A 16516-nucleotide genomic window follows, 5' to 3' on the forward strand; every position below is an offset into this window, starting at 1 on the left:
CCCCTGAACAAGGGCGGTTAGGAATGGGCAATAAATGCTGGCCTAGCCAGCGATGCCCACATCCCATAAACGAATAATTAAAAAGAAATTACTGGCAGTTCTGGTTAAGATTGCTTTGTTAATTTATAAAAAGATCTGGGATTTTGAGAGACTTATTCTAGCAAGGTCGTTTTTATGGTCTTGGAGTGCTATTACAGTATTTAACCCTGGATTTAGAATCTGTCTGTTTTCAGATATGAAGGGACAGGTCGCTCACTCTCTTTAAAACTGATACAACAGCTACGCCAACAAACTGATCAGAGCCAAATCAACATGACTGCAGAGAATAAAACCACTTCCACTGCCAAACTCAGCACAGGTATTGAAACTGTCTTTTCTTGTTTCAGCATTATGTGGTGGCGTAATGGTATTATCACTGGACTAGTTTTCAGAAACCTAGGATAATGCTCCGGGACCCAGGTTTGAATTCCACCATGGCAGACAGTATAACTTAAATTCAGTAAAAATCTGAAATTAAAAATCTCCGGCGATGACCATGAAACCATTGCCAATTGTTGTAAAAACCCATCTGGTTCACTAATGTCCTTTAGGGAAGGGAATCTGGTATCCTTACCCGGTCTGGCCTACATGTAACTCTAGACCGACAGCAATGGGCAATTACAGATGGGCAATAAATGCTGGCCTCGCCACTGACACCCACATCCCATGAACAAATTTTTGAAAAACTGATTTCTGCACAGAATTTTATTTCATGAACAAGAAAATTCTGATCTTTGGGTTATTGCAGTCTCTTGCACAAAGTATTTAGTTTGTTACTTTTCTAATTTTGTTTGACATTCATGATTTAAATTGGGAATTTTCATTTGCAAAATTAAAGGGTTTGCAACCTTTGTTTTCTTTTGTTTTTTCAGACTTGCTGGTTCACCTTGCTAAAAGAACATTTGGTCTGTCAGATTTTCAGACCTTTTGAGGGCATCTGTAGGGGGACAGGTGGCAATTTCTCCAAATAACAGTTTATTTCCCTTCCTGTCTCTTTTTTGTTTCTTCCCTCCAGCAAAAATAAGCCATTGTGTTTATGTACCACCCCCAGTGTTGGAATATTTTTCATTGAAAAATGTTAGCAAAGGAATTCAGTAACCTCCTCATCCTTCCTTCCAGCCATTGAATCTAATACTGGTCTTCAGTTGGGAATTAATGCTTTCTGTAGTGATAAGTGTCAATTTAAATCTGTCCTTTGTGTATTTTGGTAAATTTCAAGACACATCACATGTTGCAAATGTATCTTGTGCCCATGATAGACAAGGACTGTAATTTAATTGTGTTTATCATAAAACAGCGGTAATGATGGCACTATAACTATAGGTGAAGAATGTTGGGTAGAAAGTTTTAACCTTTAACCATGTGATTTACCATACAAAAGATGCCAGATTACATAAAACATATTAATTGCCAAGATATTTAATATTATTACTTGGAGATAAACAGAATTACTTTAAAATATTTGCAACAAATTTGTTTTATTGTTGGCAAGTTTAATAGTCATGCTTTTCTTACAAAAGGTTTGCCCTTTTTATTTTCCAAGAATGTCAATGTTTGAGATTCTCTGTACATTCTTACGACAAACCACTCCAGAGTGACCAGGCATTTACCAGATGACAGTAGTTCTTCAAGCATTCATTCTTTGAGTACATCTTATATTGATGGCATTTAGTAGTAAATTGGTAGTAAAATGATTACCATTTTCCATGTTTATTTCTCCACCTGGCCTCTTGCCTACATATGATGTTTTCCATCATTATGGCACATTCCTACAATGCAGCAGCACAGCCGCTGTTGTTGCAGTATAGTGATTGTCGCCAGATGGACCATCTGGCATCGACCTAGGCACTAGAAATAACAACGGCAAAAACATACTTGACCTCATCCTCACTAACCTGCCTGCCGCAGATGCACCTGTCCATGACAATATTAGTAGGAGTGACCACCGCACAGTTGTTGTGGGAACTAAGTCCCTGCTTCACATTGAGGATACCCTCCATCATGTGGCACCACCACTGTGCTAAATGGGATAGATTTCAAACAGATCTAGTAACTTAAGATTGGGCATCCATGAGGCACTGTGGACCATCAGCAGCAGAATTGTGCTCAACCATAATCTGTAACGTCATGCCCTGGCATATCCCTCACCCTACCATTACCACCAAGCTACGGGGACAACCCGGTTCAATGAAGAGTGCAGGAGGGCATGCCAGGAGCAACACCAGGCATACCTAAAAATAAGGTGTCAACCTGGTGAAGCTACAACACAGGACTACATGCGTGCCAAACAGCATAATCAGCAAGTGATAGAGCTAAGCGATTCCACAACCAACGGATCAGATCTAAGCTCTGCAGTCCTGCCACATCCAGCCATGAATGGTGGTGGACAATTAAACAACTCACTGGAGGAGGAGTCTCCACAAATATCCCCCTCCTCAGTGATGGAGGAGCCCAGCACATCAGTGCAAAAGATAAGGCTGAAGCATTTACTACAATCTTCAGCCAGAAGTGCCTAGTGGATGATCCATCTCAGTCTCCTCTGGAGATCTCCAGCATCACAGATGCCAGTCTTCAGCCAATTCGATTCACTACGTGTCATATCAAGAAACGGCTGAAGCCACTGGATAGTGCAGAGGCTACGGGCCCCGACAATATTCTGGCAATAGTACGGAACACTTGTGTTCCAGAACTTGCTGCATCCCCACCCAAGCTGTTCTAGTACAGCTACAACACTGCCATCTACCCAGCTATGTGGAAAATTGCCCAAGTATGTCCTGTACACAAAAAGCAGGGTGAATCCAACCCAGACAGTTACCGCCCCATCAGTCTACTCGCGATCATCAGTAAAATGATGGGCAGGGTTATCAGCATTGCTATTGAGCGGCACTTGTTTGGAAATAACCTGCTTACTGATGCCCAGTTTGGCTTCTGCTAGGGTCACTCAGCTCTTGACCTCATTACAGCCTTGGTTCAAACATGGCCAAAAGAGCTGAACTCCCAAGGTGAAATGAGAGTGATTGTCCTTGACATCAAGAAGCCCTAGCAAAACTGGAGTCAATGGGAATTGGGAAACTCTGCTGGTTGGAGTCATACCTAGCATAGAGGAAGATGGTTGTAGTTGTTGGAGGTCAATCATCTCAGTTCCAGGACATCACTGCAGGAGTTCCTCAGGGTAGTGTCCTCGGCCCAGCCATCTTCAGCTGCTTCATCGATGACTTTCATTCTAAAAGCTCAGAAGTGGGGATGTTCGCAGATGGTTGCACAATGTTCAGCACATGGGGAGGTGGTGGCATAGTGGTATTGTCACTGAGCGTTATTCTAGAGACCCAGGATAATGCTCTGGGGACCTGGGTTCGAATCCCACCACAGCAGTTGGTGAAATTTGAGTTCAGTAAAAATTTGGAATTAAAACATGTCTGATGAATATTGTGGACTGTTGTATAGAAGCCTGCATCCCATGAACGAACTAAAAATAAATCATTCGTGACTCTTCATATACTGAAGCAGTCCATGAAGCAAGACTGGGCTGACAAGCATCAAGTTACCTTCATGCCACGCAAGTGTCAGGCAATGACCATCCCCAACAAGACAGAAGCTAACCATCATCTCTTGACATTCAATGGTGTCATCATCACCGAATCCCCCACTATCAATATCACCAACAGTATCCATTGACCAGAAACTGAACTGGACTAGCCATATAAGTACTGTGGATACAAGAGAAGGTCAGAGGCTAGGAATCCTGTGGCAAGTAACTCATCCCTTGACTCTCCAAAGCCTGTCCAACATCTACAAGTCAGGAGTTTCATGGAATACTCTCCACTTGTCTGGATGAGTGCAGCTCCACTCAAGACACCATCCAGGACAAAGCATCCCATCCATAAGCATTCACTCTCTCCACCACTGACAAACAGCGGCATCAGTCTGTACCATCTACAAGAAGCATTGCAGAAACTCACCGACGCTCCTTAGGCAGCACCTTGCAAACCCATGACCACTACCATCTAGAAGAACAAGGGCAGCAGACACATGGGAAGATACATGGTACTTCCACCACCTGGAAGTTCCCCTCCAAGTCACTCACCATCCTGACTTGGAAGTATATTGCTGTTCCTTTGCTATCACTGGGTCAAAATCCTGGAACTCCCTCCCTAATAGCACTTTGGGTGTACCTACACCACATGGATTGCAGCGATTCAAGAAGGCAGCTCACCAGCACCTTCTCAAGGGCAACTAGGGATGGGCAATAAAAACTGGCCTAGCCAGTGATGCCCACATTGTCAATGAATTTAAAACATTTGTAGTGGGGCAGGCTAGACATTCATCAGCTTGCCTATTAAGGGAAATCACATTGTGGTTGTGTGATATGTTGAAGTGCAGGCAGTTTTGTAACTGGAATTGCTGGATAGCTTAAGTTTCTTCTTTGAGGTGCTATGGAAAATATAATGCATGTAGCATAATTTTTTTTGAGAGGTTGTAACGCATTAGCTAATCTATTTTTATTTGTTGACAGTACGGTCCCTGCATGAGGTTTCTTTACATGAGGCAATTCGATATGCACCTGGAGACCCAGTGGAGAAGTGGCTGAATGACCTGCTATGCTTAGACTGTCTGAATATACCTCGAATCATCTCAGGCTGCCCACTTCCAGAGAAATGTGATCTGTATCCACCATAATATATATATTTTCACAGCTAGAAGTATCTGGGAACCTTGTTAGTTAGACCTTCAAAATGAACCAGAATGACATCTCTGGGATTTATGTGCTCAAATTGCTCCAAAATCCATTTCAATGTGTTTACTTCTCCTGCATTTGAGTCCCAGTTATTGAGTGTGTTGTATCTGTTGAGATCTGAAAGAGATTCTTGGGGTCTGAGAATTAGTCCTTGCTATTCAAAAATTGTGACTTTGAAGAGACGGACATTCCAGGTGTGTGCACATGAAAACTGGGTTTGTGTATGTTATGGCCTTCAAATAAATATCCTAGCCTTGGACCTAGTGCAGAAATGCAATATTCATTGCAACTCTTCTGTAAAAGTCCTTTACAGTTTAAGCAGTTTTGTAATGTGTCATGCCTGAGGACTGCCTACATTCTGTCAGTAATTCACTCTCATACAAAAGGTTGTAGGAAAGGTTAAGCATAAAACCTTGTAGCTGAAATTTTTATATTAAAACTCAGCAGATTATATGCATTGTTGTCTTGCCCAACTTTACACACCATGGAGTAACACAGGCCACATACAAACTAATATCAATGTTCTTGTTCATTTGCATATACCTATGGAAAGCATTGATACTAACATCACTTCATGCTCTCATTTAGGATTTATTCCCTGTGAGATGTTAAGAAATGTTCTTTTCAAACTTTCAGATGCATTAAATTCAGACAGGGTAAACCCTCTATGTTATAAATGCAGAATTGATTTTGGTATACTTTGTGCTTTGGATTTTCTGGGCTTTTTGGCTTCATGGGCCACCACTCTTGTTTACATACTCAGCAGTCGATCCTTGGGCAGTCACTGGGATAAGTTTTACTGAAACTAAAGCTGAGATTTTGAAGTTCACAGTTTCTTACCTTAACTGCTACAGCTACTATGTGAATAGGGACACACTGTTCTGTTACCACAAAGCATCTGAGGCCTTCCTGCATAGATTGATGTCTCTGTACGTGGCATCCCATTACAAGGTGAGTCTCTGTTTAGCAACCTTATGTTCTAACTCCCATGATAATTTTCCTCTTTACATGGAAGAACTACATTTTTAAATGCATTTGCAGAAGCTGTTAACCTTTTGTAACTTATTTGGCTTGTAACTTGTTATTTATAATTGGTTCGAATTTTCGTTGTGGAGGTGAACTTATACTTTAAAAAAAAAACATAGTGCAAAGTGTAAGTATGATTCTCTACTTCAGCCACAAGTGTTGAGTATTCAGAATAAACATTTTCTAGATGATCACTGAACGTGTATGCTCAAAAAGAGGTTGCTGGGAATTCCTCCAAATTTAAGGCACCTTTTAATCCTTCACTGCAAGTGAAGCTTTGAGGTTATTTTTGCAAGGTGTTGAAGGTTATTTTTTTAAAAAAGAACTTTTTTTTATATCTTCACAGAACAGTCCTAATGACCTTCAGTTACTTTCTGATGCTCCCGCTCACCATCTTTTCTGCTTGCTGCCCCCAGTGCAGCCTACTCAGAATTCGCTGCCAGAAGTACTTGCTGTCATTCAGGTAATGTGCCATATGAGGGTCACTATTAACACACACACATTAAGAATATCCAACTGAATGCTTACAACATATTAAGATTGGCTTGCATGGTCAAATTTATATACCATTCTTTATTCCATTTGAGTACTTTACATGCTATATGTAGTCAGCACCTTTGAGTGAAAGTCTTTTATCTGTGATTTTAATGGAGACGAGATACATAGGCCCTTCGAGCCTGCTATGCCATTCGATGAGCACCTGACATAGGGAAAATGTTAGAAGATATTATTAAAGAGGTTATGACAGGGCACTTAGCAAAAATCAAGGCAATCAGGCAGAGTTAGCATGGTTTTGTGCAAGGGAAATCATATTTGACCAATTTATTGGAGTTCATTGAAGGAGTCACATGTTGTGGATAAAGGGTGGATGTACTGTACTTAGATTTCCAGAAGGCATTTGATGTGCTACTCAGTGGTTATTGTGGAAAATAAAAGCTCTTGGTATAGGAGGTAACAGATTGGTCTGGATAGAAGATTGGCTAGCTAACAGGAAGCAAAGTAGGCATAAATGGGTAATTTTCTGGTTGGTGGAATGTAGTGAGTGGTGTGCTACAGGGATCAGAGCTGGAGCCTTAACTTTTTACAATTTATATAAATGATTCAGATGAAAGGTTTGAAGATATGGTTGCTAAATTCGTTGACGACACAAAGATAGGTAGGAAAGTAAGTTGCGAAGAGTTTGTAAGGAGGCTACAAAGGGACATAGGTTAAGTGAGTGGGCAAAGATCTGGCAAATGGAGTATAATGTGAGCAAATGTGAAATTGTCCATTTTGGCAGGAAGAATATAGAAGAAGCATATTATCCAAATGATGAGAGATTGCAGAGCTCTGAGATTCAGAGGGATCTGGGTGTCCTGGTGCATGAATCACAAAACCCTATTATGCAGGTACAGCAAGTAATTCAGCAAGCTAATAGAATGTTATTTATTGTGAGGGGAATTGATTACAAAAGTAGGGAGGTTATTCTTCAATTAAACAGGGCACTGGTGAGACCACACCGGGAGCACTGTGTACGTTATTGATCTCCTTATTTAAGGAAGGGTATAAATGCATTAGAAGCAGTTCAGAGGTTACGAACATATGAAATAGGAGAAGTAGGCCATTCTGCCCCTCGGGCCTGCTCTGCCATTCAATAATGTTTGTGCTTCGAATTCCACTTTCCTGTCTTCCTTCATAACCTTTGACTTCCTTGCCTAACAATCTGTCTACCTCTGTCCAATTCAGGTAATAATTTTGTACCTAGCTTCCCGTACTGACAGTGCAGAACCTCCTTCCTTGTCCTGCCTCTGTCGTTGGTACTGATATGGATGGCAACAACTGGATCCTCCCCTTCCCACTGCAACCTGAACCCTGGCACCAGGCAAACAACGCAGCCTTTTGGCCTCACTCTTTGCTGCAGTGAACAGTGTCCATCCCCTCACTACACTATCCCCTACAACCACTATATTCCTGTTTGCTCCCCCTGCTTGAACGGCTTCTTGTACCAATGTACCGTGGCCAGCCAGCTCATCGACCCTGCAGACCTCGCTTTTGTCCACACCGGTTGTGAGCACCTGAAACAATTGCAAAGTCTGAGGCTCCTCCTCTACTGTCTGTTTGGTCCCTTTACCTGTCTCACTGATAGTCACATCCTCCTGTCCCTCACCACTTTCCCAAATAGACAACCCTATTCTAAGAGGTGTGACTGTCTTCCGGTACAAATTGCCCAGGTATTCCTGCCCCCCTTTAAGTTGCACAGTGTCTGCAGTTTGGCTTCCAGAGATCAATAATCCTGATCCCAAATTCCTCGAGCTGCTTACGCTCCCTGCAGACGCCTTTGTCATGGATTGCCTTGGTGTCCAAAAGCTCCCACATTCCACATTACTAGACTAATACCAGGAATGAGAGGGTTGTCTTATGAGGAAAGGTTGGACAGGCTAGCCTTGTATCCACTGGAGTTTAGAAGAGTGAGCGGTGACTTGATTGAGATATATAAGATATTCTGAGGGGCCTTGACAGGGTGGATGTGAAGACGATGTTTCCTCTTGTGGGAGAGTCTAGAACTAGGGGGTCACGGTTTAAAAATAAGGGGTTTCTCATTTAAGACACAGATGAGGAGAATTTTTTTCTCTGAGGGACATGATGTTTTGAACTCTCTTCCTCAAAAGGCAGTGGAAGCAGAGTCTTTGAATACTTTTAAGGCAGAGCTGGATAGATTTCTTGATTAACAAGGGGGTGAAAGTTTGTCAGGGGTATGCAGAAATGTGGAATGGGGGTTACAATTAGATCAGCCATGATCTTATTAATTGGCAGAACAGGCTCGAGGGGCTGAGCGGCCTACTCCTCCTAATTCATATGTTCGTATGTATGTGGTCTCAACTCCACTTTTGTATCTACTCCCCATAACCTTTGACTCCCTTGACTATCAAAAATCTGTTCAATTCAGCCTTGAATAAATTCAATGATCCAGTCTCCACTGCTTTCTGGGGAAGAGAATTCCGCAAATTGTCAGAGGAAACATTCTCCTCATCTTCATCTTAAAAGGAAGGCCTCATATTTTTAAACTGCGTCCCCTAGTTCTAATCTCCATCACAAGAGGAAACATCCTCCTGGTATCCACCCTATTAAGTCCCCTCGGAATTTTGTGTTTCAATAAGATCAACTCTCATCTTTCTAAACTCCAATCAGCATCAGCCCAACCTGTTCAACCTTTGTTCTTAATATAAGCCCTTCATCCCAAAAATGAATCAAGTGAACATTCTCTGAATTGCTCCTGACACAATTATCTCCTTTTTCAAAGTTCTAAACAAATGTATTGCTATACGTATTTGTACAATATCGTTCTGCAATTTGACCTCAGTCATTTCTTCTTGGTGAAAAGGATTGCATCACGGAGGCAAGCAGCATATGTTCTTCCGATCAGCAGTCTCTTTTTCTGAATGTTGAAGATTTGTAAATGAAATGTTTGCACTTCTAGCCATTTCTTAGTGGACATCAGCACAGATTAATATTACCACAACCACGACAATACAATAGAAAAGGGGATTTTCCCAAGCCTAGTGCTTTGGCCAGCTTCATAAGATTATCTGTGATGATTTACCCTATTCAGATTTATGCAGACAAACGCTCACCCATGTTGGTATTCGCACTGGTAGTTTAGTGGGGAGGGGGAGAGAATACTTCTCAGAGTTGCTGATGTTGCCTGGAGAGAAGTTAATTTGAATGCGAAACTGAATAAGGAAAATGGATGGATATTATCCTTTTTGACCTGCAGATATAGTTGGGAATATGATCCTGGTGTTGCTTATCTGTCTGGCTTGCCTTCTTTCATTGACCATGTAAAATATGAATATCCACGACCTGGGGCTTTCAGAGCATTCCAGTAACAGTGCCTTACCAAAGGGCACTACACCTTGTGTAGTTTCCGGTTAATTGCTGTGGTATACCTGAAGTGCAATGAATATTAGTGTTATTAAAGTTGCTACAACTGTCACCTTGATCCTTCTAATAAGCTGACGCTGGAAATACAAGCCATGTTTTCCCTTTCTCCTTATCAGGTGGCCCTTGAGGGAGAGATCTCTCGTCAGTCTGTAATGAACAGCCTCTCTCGTGGGAAGAAAGCATTTGGAGATCTCATTCCCTGGACTGTGTCAGAGCAGGTAGGATGATGACACTGTGTATCTGTCATGCTTGACTATTCCACCTGACAGACTGAAGAAGAAATAGGCCACTCGACTCCTCAAGCCTGCTTCGCTTTTCAGTGTGATCAAAGCTGATCATCTATTTCAGCTACACATTCCTGAACTACGCCCACATTGCTTGATTCCCTTAGTTACCAAAAATCTGTCATTTTGTCTGTCTTGAATATACTGAGCATCCACAGTTCCCTGGTGTAGAAATTCTAAGGAGGATTCTGGAGAAGTTTCTCCTCATCTCATCCCTAAAAGGCCAACCCCTTAACCTGATAGTGTGATACCTGATTCTACAGCTAGGGGAAACCTCCTTCCAGCACCTGCTCTGTCAAACCCTTCAAAAATGTTATGTTACAATGAGTTCACTTCATTTTTCTGAATTCTACGGAATATAGGCTTAGCCTGCTCAATCTCCCCTCATAGGGCAGTCTCTCATCCCAGGAATTAGCCTGATGAAACTTTGTTGTATTTATTCTATGGCAAGCATATCCTTCCTTAGGTAAGGAGACCAAAACTGTGTACACTACTCCAAGTGTAATTTCATCAATGTCATATATACTTTCAATAAGAGTTCTTTAGAGTTACATTCCAATCCCTTTTGGAATAAGTAACAGTTGCTTTTCTAATTTCATGCTGTATGTTCAGTGTACGTCTGTGATTTGTGTACAAGGACACTCAGACTTTTCCAGCCTGCACAACCAGGTTGTGAAAGATAGAACACTGGAGTCCAGTCTTTATTCCCTAAAAAAACATTTATTTCAGTGTCCTGCACCTTGAACAAGTCCTCTTTCAACTTGCTCCTTTATGTATGAGCACAGGTGAGTCCCCAGTTAATACAATCCTGTGGTTATTGCAAAGGCTAAGGGTCTTGACAACATCCCGGCAATGGTACTGAAGACTTGTGCTTCAGAACTTGCCGCGCCCCTAGCCAAGCTGTTCCAGTACAGCTACAACACTGCATCTACCTGGCTATGTGGAAAATTACCCAGGTATGTCCTGTACACACAAAGCAGGACAACTTCTCCAATCCAGTCTACTATTGCCATCAGTCGACTTGATCATCAGCAAATATCATAATGAGAGATGTCACAACAGTGCAATCAAGTGGCATTTAGTCAACATTCACCCGCTTATTGATGCTCAGTTTGGATTCCACCAGTGTTATTCCGCTGCTGACTTTATTATTGCATTGGTTCAAACTTGGACAAAAGAGCTGAACTGGATATTAGATGAGAGTTGGCAGCCCTTGACATCAAGGCAACATTTAACCAAGTGTGGCATCAAAGAGCCCTAGCAAAACTGAGATTGGGGGAAAACTCTCCACCAGTTGGAGTTATACCTAGCACAAAGAAGGATAGTTGTGGTTTTTGGAGGTCAGCCTTCTCAGTCCTAGATCTTTGCTGCAGTAGTCCTCAGGGTAATGACTGTAGCCCAACCATCTTCAGCTGCGTTATCAATGACAATTATAAACCAACATAAGGCCAAAAGTGAGGATGTTCTCTGAAGATTGCACATTGCACAATGTTCAGTACCATTTGCGATTCCTCAGATACTGAAGCAGCCCGTATCCCTATGCAGCAAGACCTGGACAGCATTCAGGTGTGGGCTGATAAGTGGCAAGTAACCTCCCAAGTGCCAGGCAATGACCAATGTCCAACAAGATAGATTCTAACTGTCTCTCCTTGACATTTCAATGACATTACTATCGTTCCTGGGGGGTACCATTGACCACACACACACATACTTTAGCTACAAGAGCAGGTCAGAGGCTGGTGTCCAGGAGCTAAGACCTCACTCTATTTTTTTATAATAATTATAAATATAATATATATAAAATTTATAATATATAACATAATGTATATTTATATATATATAAACATTCTATAATATATAACATATAATGTATATTTATTATATATCATCATCATGGCTAATTTATAATTTTTTTAAAAAACTGGGCAAAGGCTTTTAACATAACTTGAAGCTATTGTTGACAATGACTCAAACAAAAGGAATTTCCTGGTATTCAGAACAGCAGCCACCTCGTTATCCCTGAAGAGATGCTAATGACCTCTGATTGCAGAGATCAAATCCAAGGCAATTTTACAAAGACAGTTTTCATTTCTAAGGCCAAGGCTCCGCGCAATGGAAGCGACTAATCTGATAGGACAAAAGACCCCGAAACCGCTTTTGAAATTATTAATAGACGAAATATTAACCATCTCAAGAATCCCAACAAAGGAATATACATCCTTTGTCCAAACCAAAGTGAAGTGGGAGTCACATCACATGATCCCCCTCCTTCTCCCTTGAAGCTAGGAGAACCAGTTACCCTCCCTTGTAGAGCTGCAAAGCAGACTGCCATCTTCCATCTACAAGCAGCAGCTCAGAACAAGGTCTTGGTCCAGTTGAATACCCTGCCCCCATCTACTCTGTTTCTAGTGGAGCTTCTGTACCAGCGCCTACAAGACTAACTCAGCTCCAAGTGCCTAACCCATTGTGCAAGCCAGCTCTACTGGAAAAGTAAATTCTCCAATATCATAGACTGCAGCAGTTCAAGAAGGCACCACCCTCTCAAGGGCAAATGGTGCTGGGCTCATCAGTGATGCCCATATCCCATGAATGAATAAAAATAAATCAGTCTTCCGCCTGCTGACTCTGAAAGAATACACCATTGGACTTTGGACATTGGTGTCTGGCCTCTCATGAAACAAAAATTACTTATTCTGTTTTTTTTTCCCCTGTAATTCCCTTTCTTTCTGTATTCCCCTTTTATTGTATGAGTGAAAAAGGAGGCTACGTTGTGACCCCTCCTTTTGTGTTTTGTGTATACACGAATAAACCCCCTGAGTTTACCCTGACTCAAGTTTGCTGTGGAGTTGTTAATGGAAATTGGATCACACCAAAACTCAAGGCTTTGGAAATGCGCCACCACTTTATAAAGGGGGAAATCAAAATCAAAACGTCTTTGTTTTTGCACAGTTGGTGAGAGGAGAAGTTAGGGCTATTTAAATTAATCTTCCTCCTGTCCATAACAGAAATTGGCAGCTTAAGTCCAAGAAATCCCAATATGAATTTGACCAGAGCCCAAGTTAAGAAACTAGCCAAATCTGACTCGAGTCAATTGGAAACCAAAAAGGGAAAACCCAGTGGCTGGAACAAATTTTAAAACAACTTATTACAGCAAATTCCTTTCCTCTAACCCTAAGAAAATAACAATGTTTGATGCCCAACTGTTTGTCCAGCAAGGGAATTTAAGTGGTGAATCTTTAGCAGCCCTTAGCAAAGAACAATTGAAAGCTGTAGCGAGAAAGGTACGGTTAAAATTGCCCAGCAAAATGAAAAGTGAACTGATCCAGTTGTTGGTGGAACATTTGGATCTAACCTTACCAATAGAGCAATTAGACGTAGAGATTGGCCATGACTCCAAATCCCCTCCCCTAGCCAATTTCAGGAATGTGAAAGAGAGAGGGCACGCAAGGGAACAGGAGAGTGAAAGAGGGAGAGAAAGGTAGAGAGAAGAATTCAAGCTCTGAAAATTGGAAATGGAGTTGGCAGCTCAAAGAGAGAGAGAGAGACAGAACAATTGGAAGCTGCAAGGGAGAATCTCTGTCTACCTGGTTAGCACCCCTTATCTCCCTAACCCGGAACCACTCTCTGAGGCCCTCAAATATGCGAGATTCATTCCCAAATTCGAAGATTGTGATTTGGCGTCGTTTTTTTGCCACTTTTGAGAAAATAGCAATTCAGCTGAGGTGACCCTCCGATATCGGGACATTTTTAATTGAAGAGCAGCTATCGGGGAGAACCCAAGAGGTCTATTCCTTGCTGCCTTCTGATGTTTCCCTGAATTATGAGCAACAAGGCTGCCATCCTAAGTGCCTGTGAGTCGCCAGCAATACTGGAATGCACGTAAGAAGCCAACCCAAACCTACATCAAGTTTGAAAAGCTGAATCAAATTGCATTCAACTGATGAATAAGACCCCAAAGAATCCCACGCACCTATGAAGGGTCATATGAGCTGTAGGAGGAACTTGATACTTGCCTATCCTCCAACCTACGAATACAGCTAGAGGGGCAGAGAATCCTCACAGCCTGGGGTTGCAGCAGTCACAGCAAACAGCTATGATCTCACCCATAGGCCTGGAAACTCGGGCAGACCCTATCCAAACCATTCCCATACATGCTGGAAAGATAAAAACAAAAAAACTGCGGATGCTGGAAATCCAAAACAAAAACAGAATTACCTGGAAAAACTCAGCAGGTCTGGCAGCATCGGCGGAGAAGAAAAGAGTTGACGTTTCGAGTCCTCATGACCCTTCGACAGATCTTGAGTTCGAGTCCAAGAAAGAGCTGAAATATAAGCTGGTTTAAGGTGTGTGTGTGGGGGGCGGAGAGATAGAGAGACAGAGAGGTGGAGGGGGCGGGGTGTGGTTGTAGGGACAAACAAGCAGTGATAGAAGCAGATCATCAAAAGATGTCAACGACAATAATGGCCAATGAGTGTGGCTCAAGAGGAACACACAAGCCCAGGCTAGGAAGCAGTAAGTGTCTGACCTGTGACCCTGCTGTGCTGTATCTAACTGGGACAAGTTCTGTACTTTCCCCTGGTGGATGGTGATGGTTAGGAGTGAGGAGGAGGGAACTCAGTGCTCACTGTTACGGTGTGGGGGAAATGGCCGGAGTGTTTCTGTGAGAATGTTTGGCCAGCTGTTGGACATCATCTGTTTAAAGCCGGTCACATTTTGAACCTCGTGGATTCTGTAATCCATTGGGAGACTCTGAGTAACATCCTCCATCGAGAGCCTGACTTGACATTGAAACGGTTACAGAGAAGGGACAGGATTCTGTAGCTTTGTGAGTGGCTCTGAGCTGTCAGGAGCTGGGTTTAAACCCAGTTCTGTCTGCTGGGAGTAGTGGAGGAGACAGAGGCGGTATTGTCGTTGACATCTTTTGATGATCTGCTTCTATCACTGCTTGTTTGTCCCTACAACCACACCACCCCTCCCTCCACCTCTCTGTATCTCTATCTCTCCGCCCCCCACACACACACCTTAAACCAGCTTATATTTCAGCTCTTTCTTGGATTCGAACTCAAGTTCTGTCGAAGGGTCATGAGGACTCGAAACGTCAACTCTTTTCTTCTCCACCGATGCTGCCAGACCTGCTGAGTTTTTCCAGATAATTCTGCTGGAAAGATAAGCAGGGCGATCTAGGTAGGAGAGGCCTCCCCACAACCACCCAGAAAATAAAACACACAGGCAGGGTGCAGGAATCCCTCCTGCAGCCTGAAAGGACAACTCAGAGACCAGTGTGTGCTCATTGCAACTAAATAGACCTTTCCAGCCCCAAATGCTGGAGATTGCATGGCAAATCTGTCGGCCTAATAGGGTCCCGTAAGAGTAATCCCCCTAAGATCTGCCCCAATGGGCACTGCAGGAGAGCAGGCCGAGACTCTAGCTCCAGAAACTTACCCTTAGAAGATATGGCACTGTGTCTGAACCGGACAAACTCCCAGAGTGCTTTCAGAGTTTTGTCCTGTCAGGAACAGTGTTCCCCTACCTGTCCCAAGACGTGAGGAAGTCCATGGTATTGCTCCGGGACATGGGCCACTCAATCCTTAATGTGGAGGGAAATTTAAGCCTACACCCTGAGTCCTTCCTGCAGGCCAAAGCACTGATTAGTGGAGTGGGAGGAGGATCTGTTTTTGAGCCCCCTCCTCCTCCCCCCCCCCCCCCCCCCCCCCCCCCCCCCCCCCCCGCCCAAATACGGTCCACCTTGCTTCAGACCCTGTTACAGTAGGAATTGTCCCTGACCTACTCGAAGCAGGAATCGATTTCCTCCTTGGGAACAATTTGTCTGGCAGCAAGGTGTTAGCAAGTGAAAGAAATGACATGGCACCCATAAACATTGAGCAAGGGCTGCTCAAATGTAGCAAGGCCGAAGCCAAGCCAGCAAAATTTAGGGGCCCAAGAAAGGCGCCTAGAATTTAAAATAGTCATCCAGTAATTAAATAGGGACCGGAGAAGTCCCAGAGCCAGGAAAGAAATGGCGAGGGTGATGTCCCTTGTATACAGAGACCCTGAAGGAAGGCGGGTTATTAAGCCTGGAAAGGAAAAGGTTAAGGACTTGCCTAAAGTATGGCTAGCAAAAGCCTCCTTTGCGACATTAAATAGGGACAAAGGGAGTTCCCAACCCGATGAGCAGGGAGGGAGTGAGAACCCTCCCCCAGTTGAAGAGCCACAAGGGAGTGTAGCTGGAACTGCACCTCCACTTGAGGGCAGAGGTGTTCCAGGGGACATGGAACAAGTTAGGAGAGTACCCCCCCCCCCCCCTCCAAAGCCAAAAGCCCCAGGTAGGAAGGCATTGATTGGCTTGGCGGTAGCTTTGTGGCAAATTTAAATGTGGACCAGAAAAGTTTCCAAATTAGCCCACAAAGAATGAGGGTGATGTGTCACTTCATTGAAAAGCCACCGGGAGGTGCAACAAGAGCTGACTATACACCACAGGGCAGTGGTGTCCCAAAAGGCATGAAACCTACCC

The 16516-nt window shown here is 43.1% G+C and overlaps 1 protein-coding gene across 3 annotated transcripts in view; it reads left to right on the forward strand.

The window, feature by feature from the left end:
* The window catches only part of nat10 (N-acetyltransferase 10), a 173654-nt gene that overhangs the window by 98846 nt on the left and 58292 nt on the right, over positions 1 to 16516 (forward strand). For all 3 annotated transcript variants that reach the window (XM_041198131.1, XM_041198130.1, XM_041198132.1), the window contains 5 exons: positions 234 to 358; positions 4553 to 4703; positions 5629 to 5725; positions 6147 to 6263; positions 9838 to 9939. In XM_041198131.1, the coding sequence (XP_041054065.1) occupies positions 234 to 358; positions 4553 to 4703; positions 5629 to 5725; positions 6147 to 6263; positions 9838 to 9939 (592 nt within the window). The remainder of the gene's footprint in view (positions 1 to 233; positions 359 to 4552; positions 4704 to 5628; positions 5726 to 6146; positions 6264 to 9837; positions 9940 to 16516) is intronic.

Source organism: Carcharodon carcharias, chromosome 10, assembly GCF_017639515.1.
Source record: "Carcharodon carcharias isolate sCarCar2 chromosome 10, sCarCar2.pri, whole genome shotgun sequence".
Classification (NCBI taxonomy): domain Eukaryota; kingdom Metazoa; phylum Chordata; class Chondrichthyes; order Lamniformes; family Lamnidae; genus Carcharodon; species Carcharodon carcharias.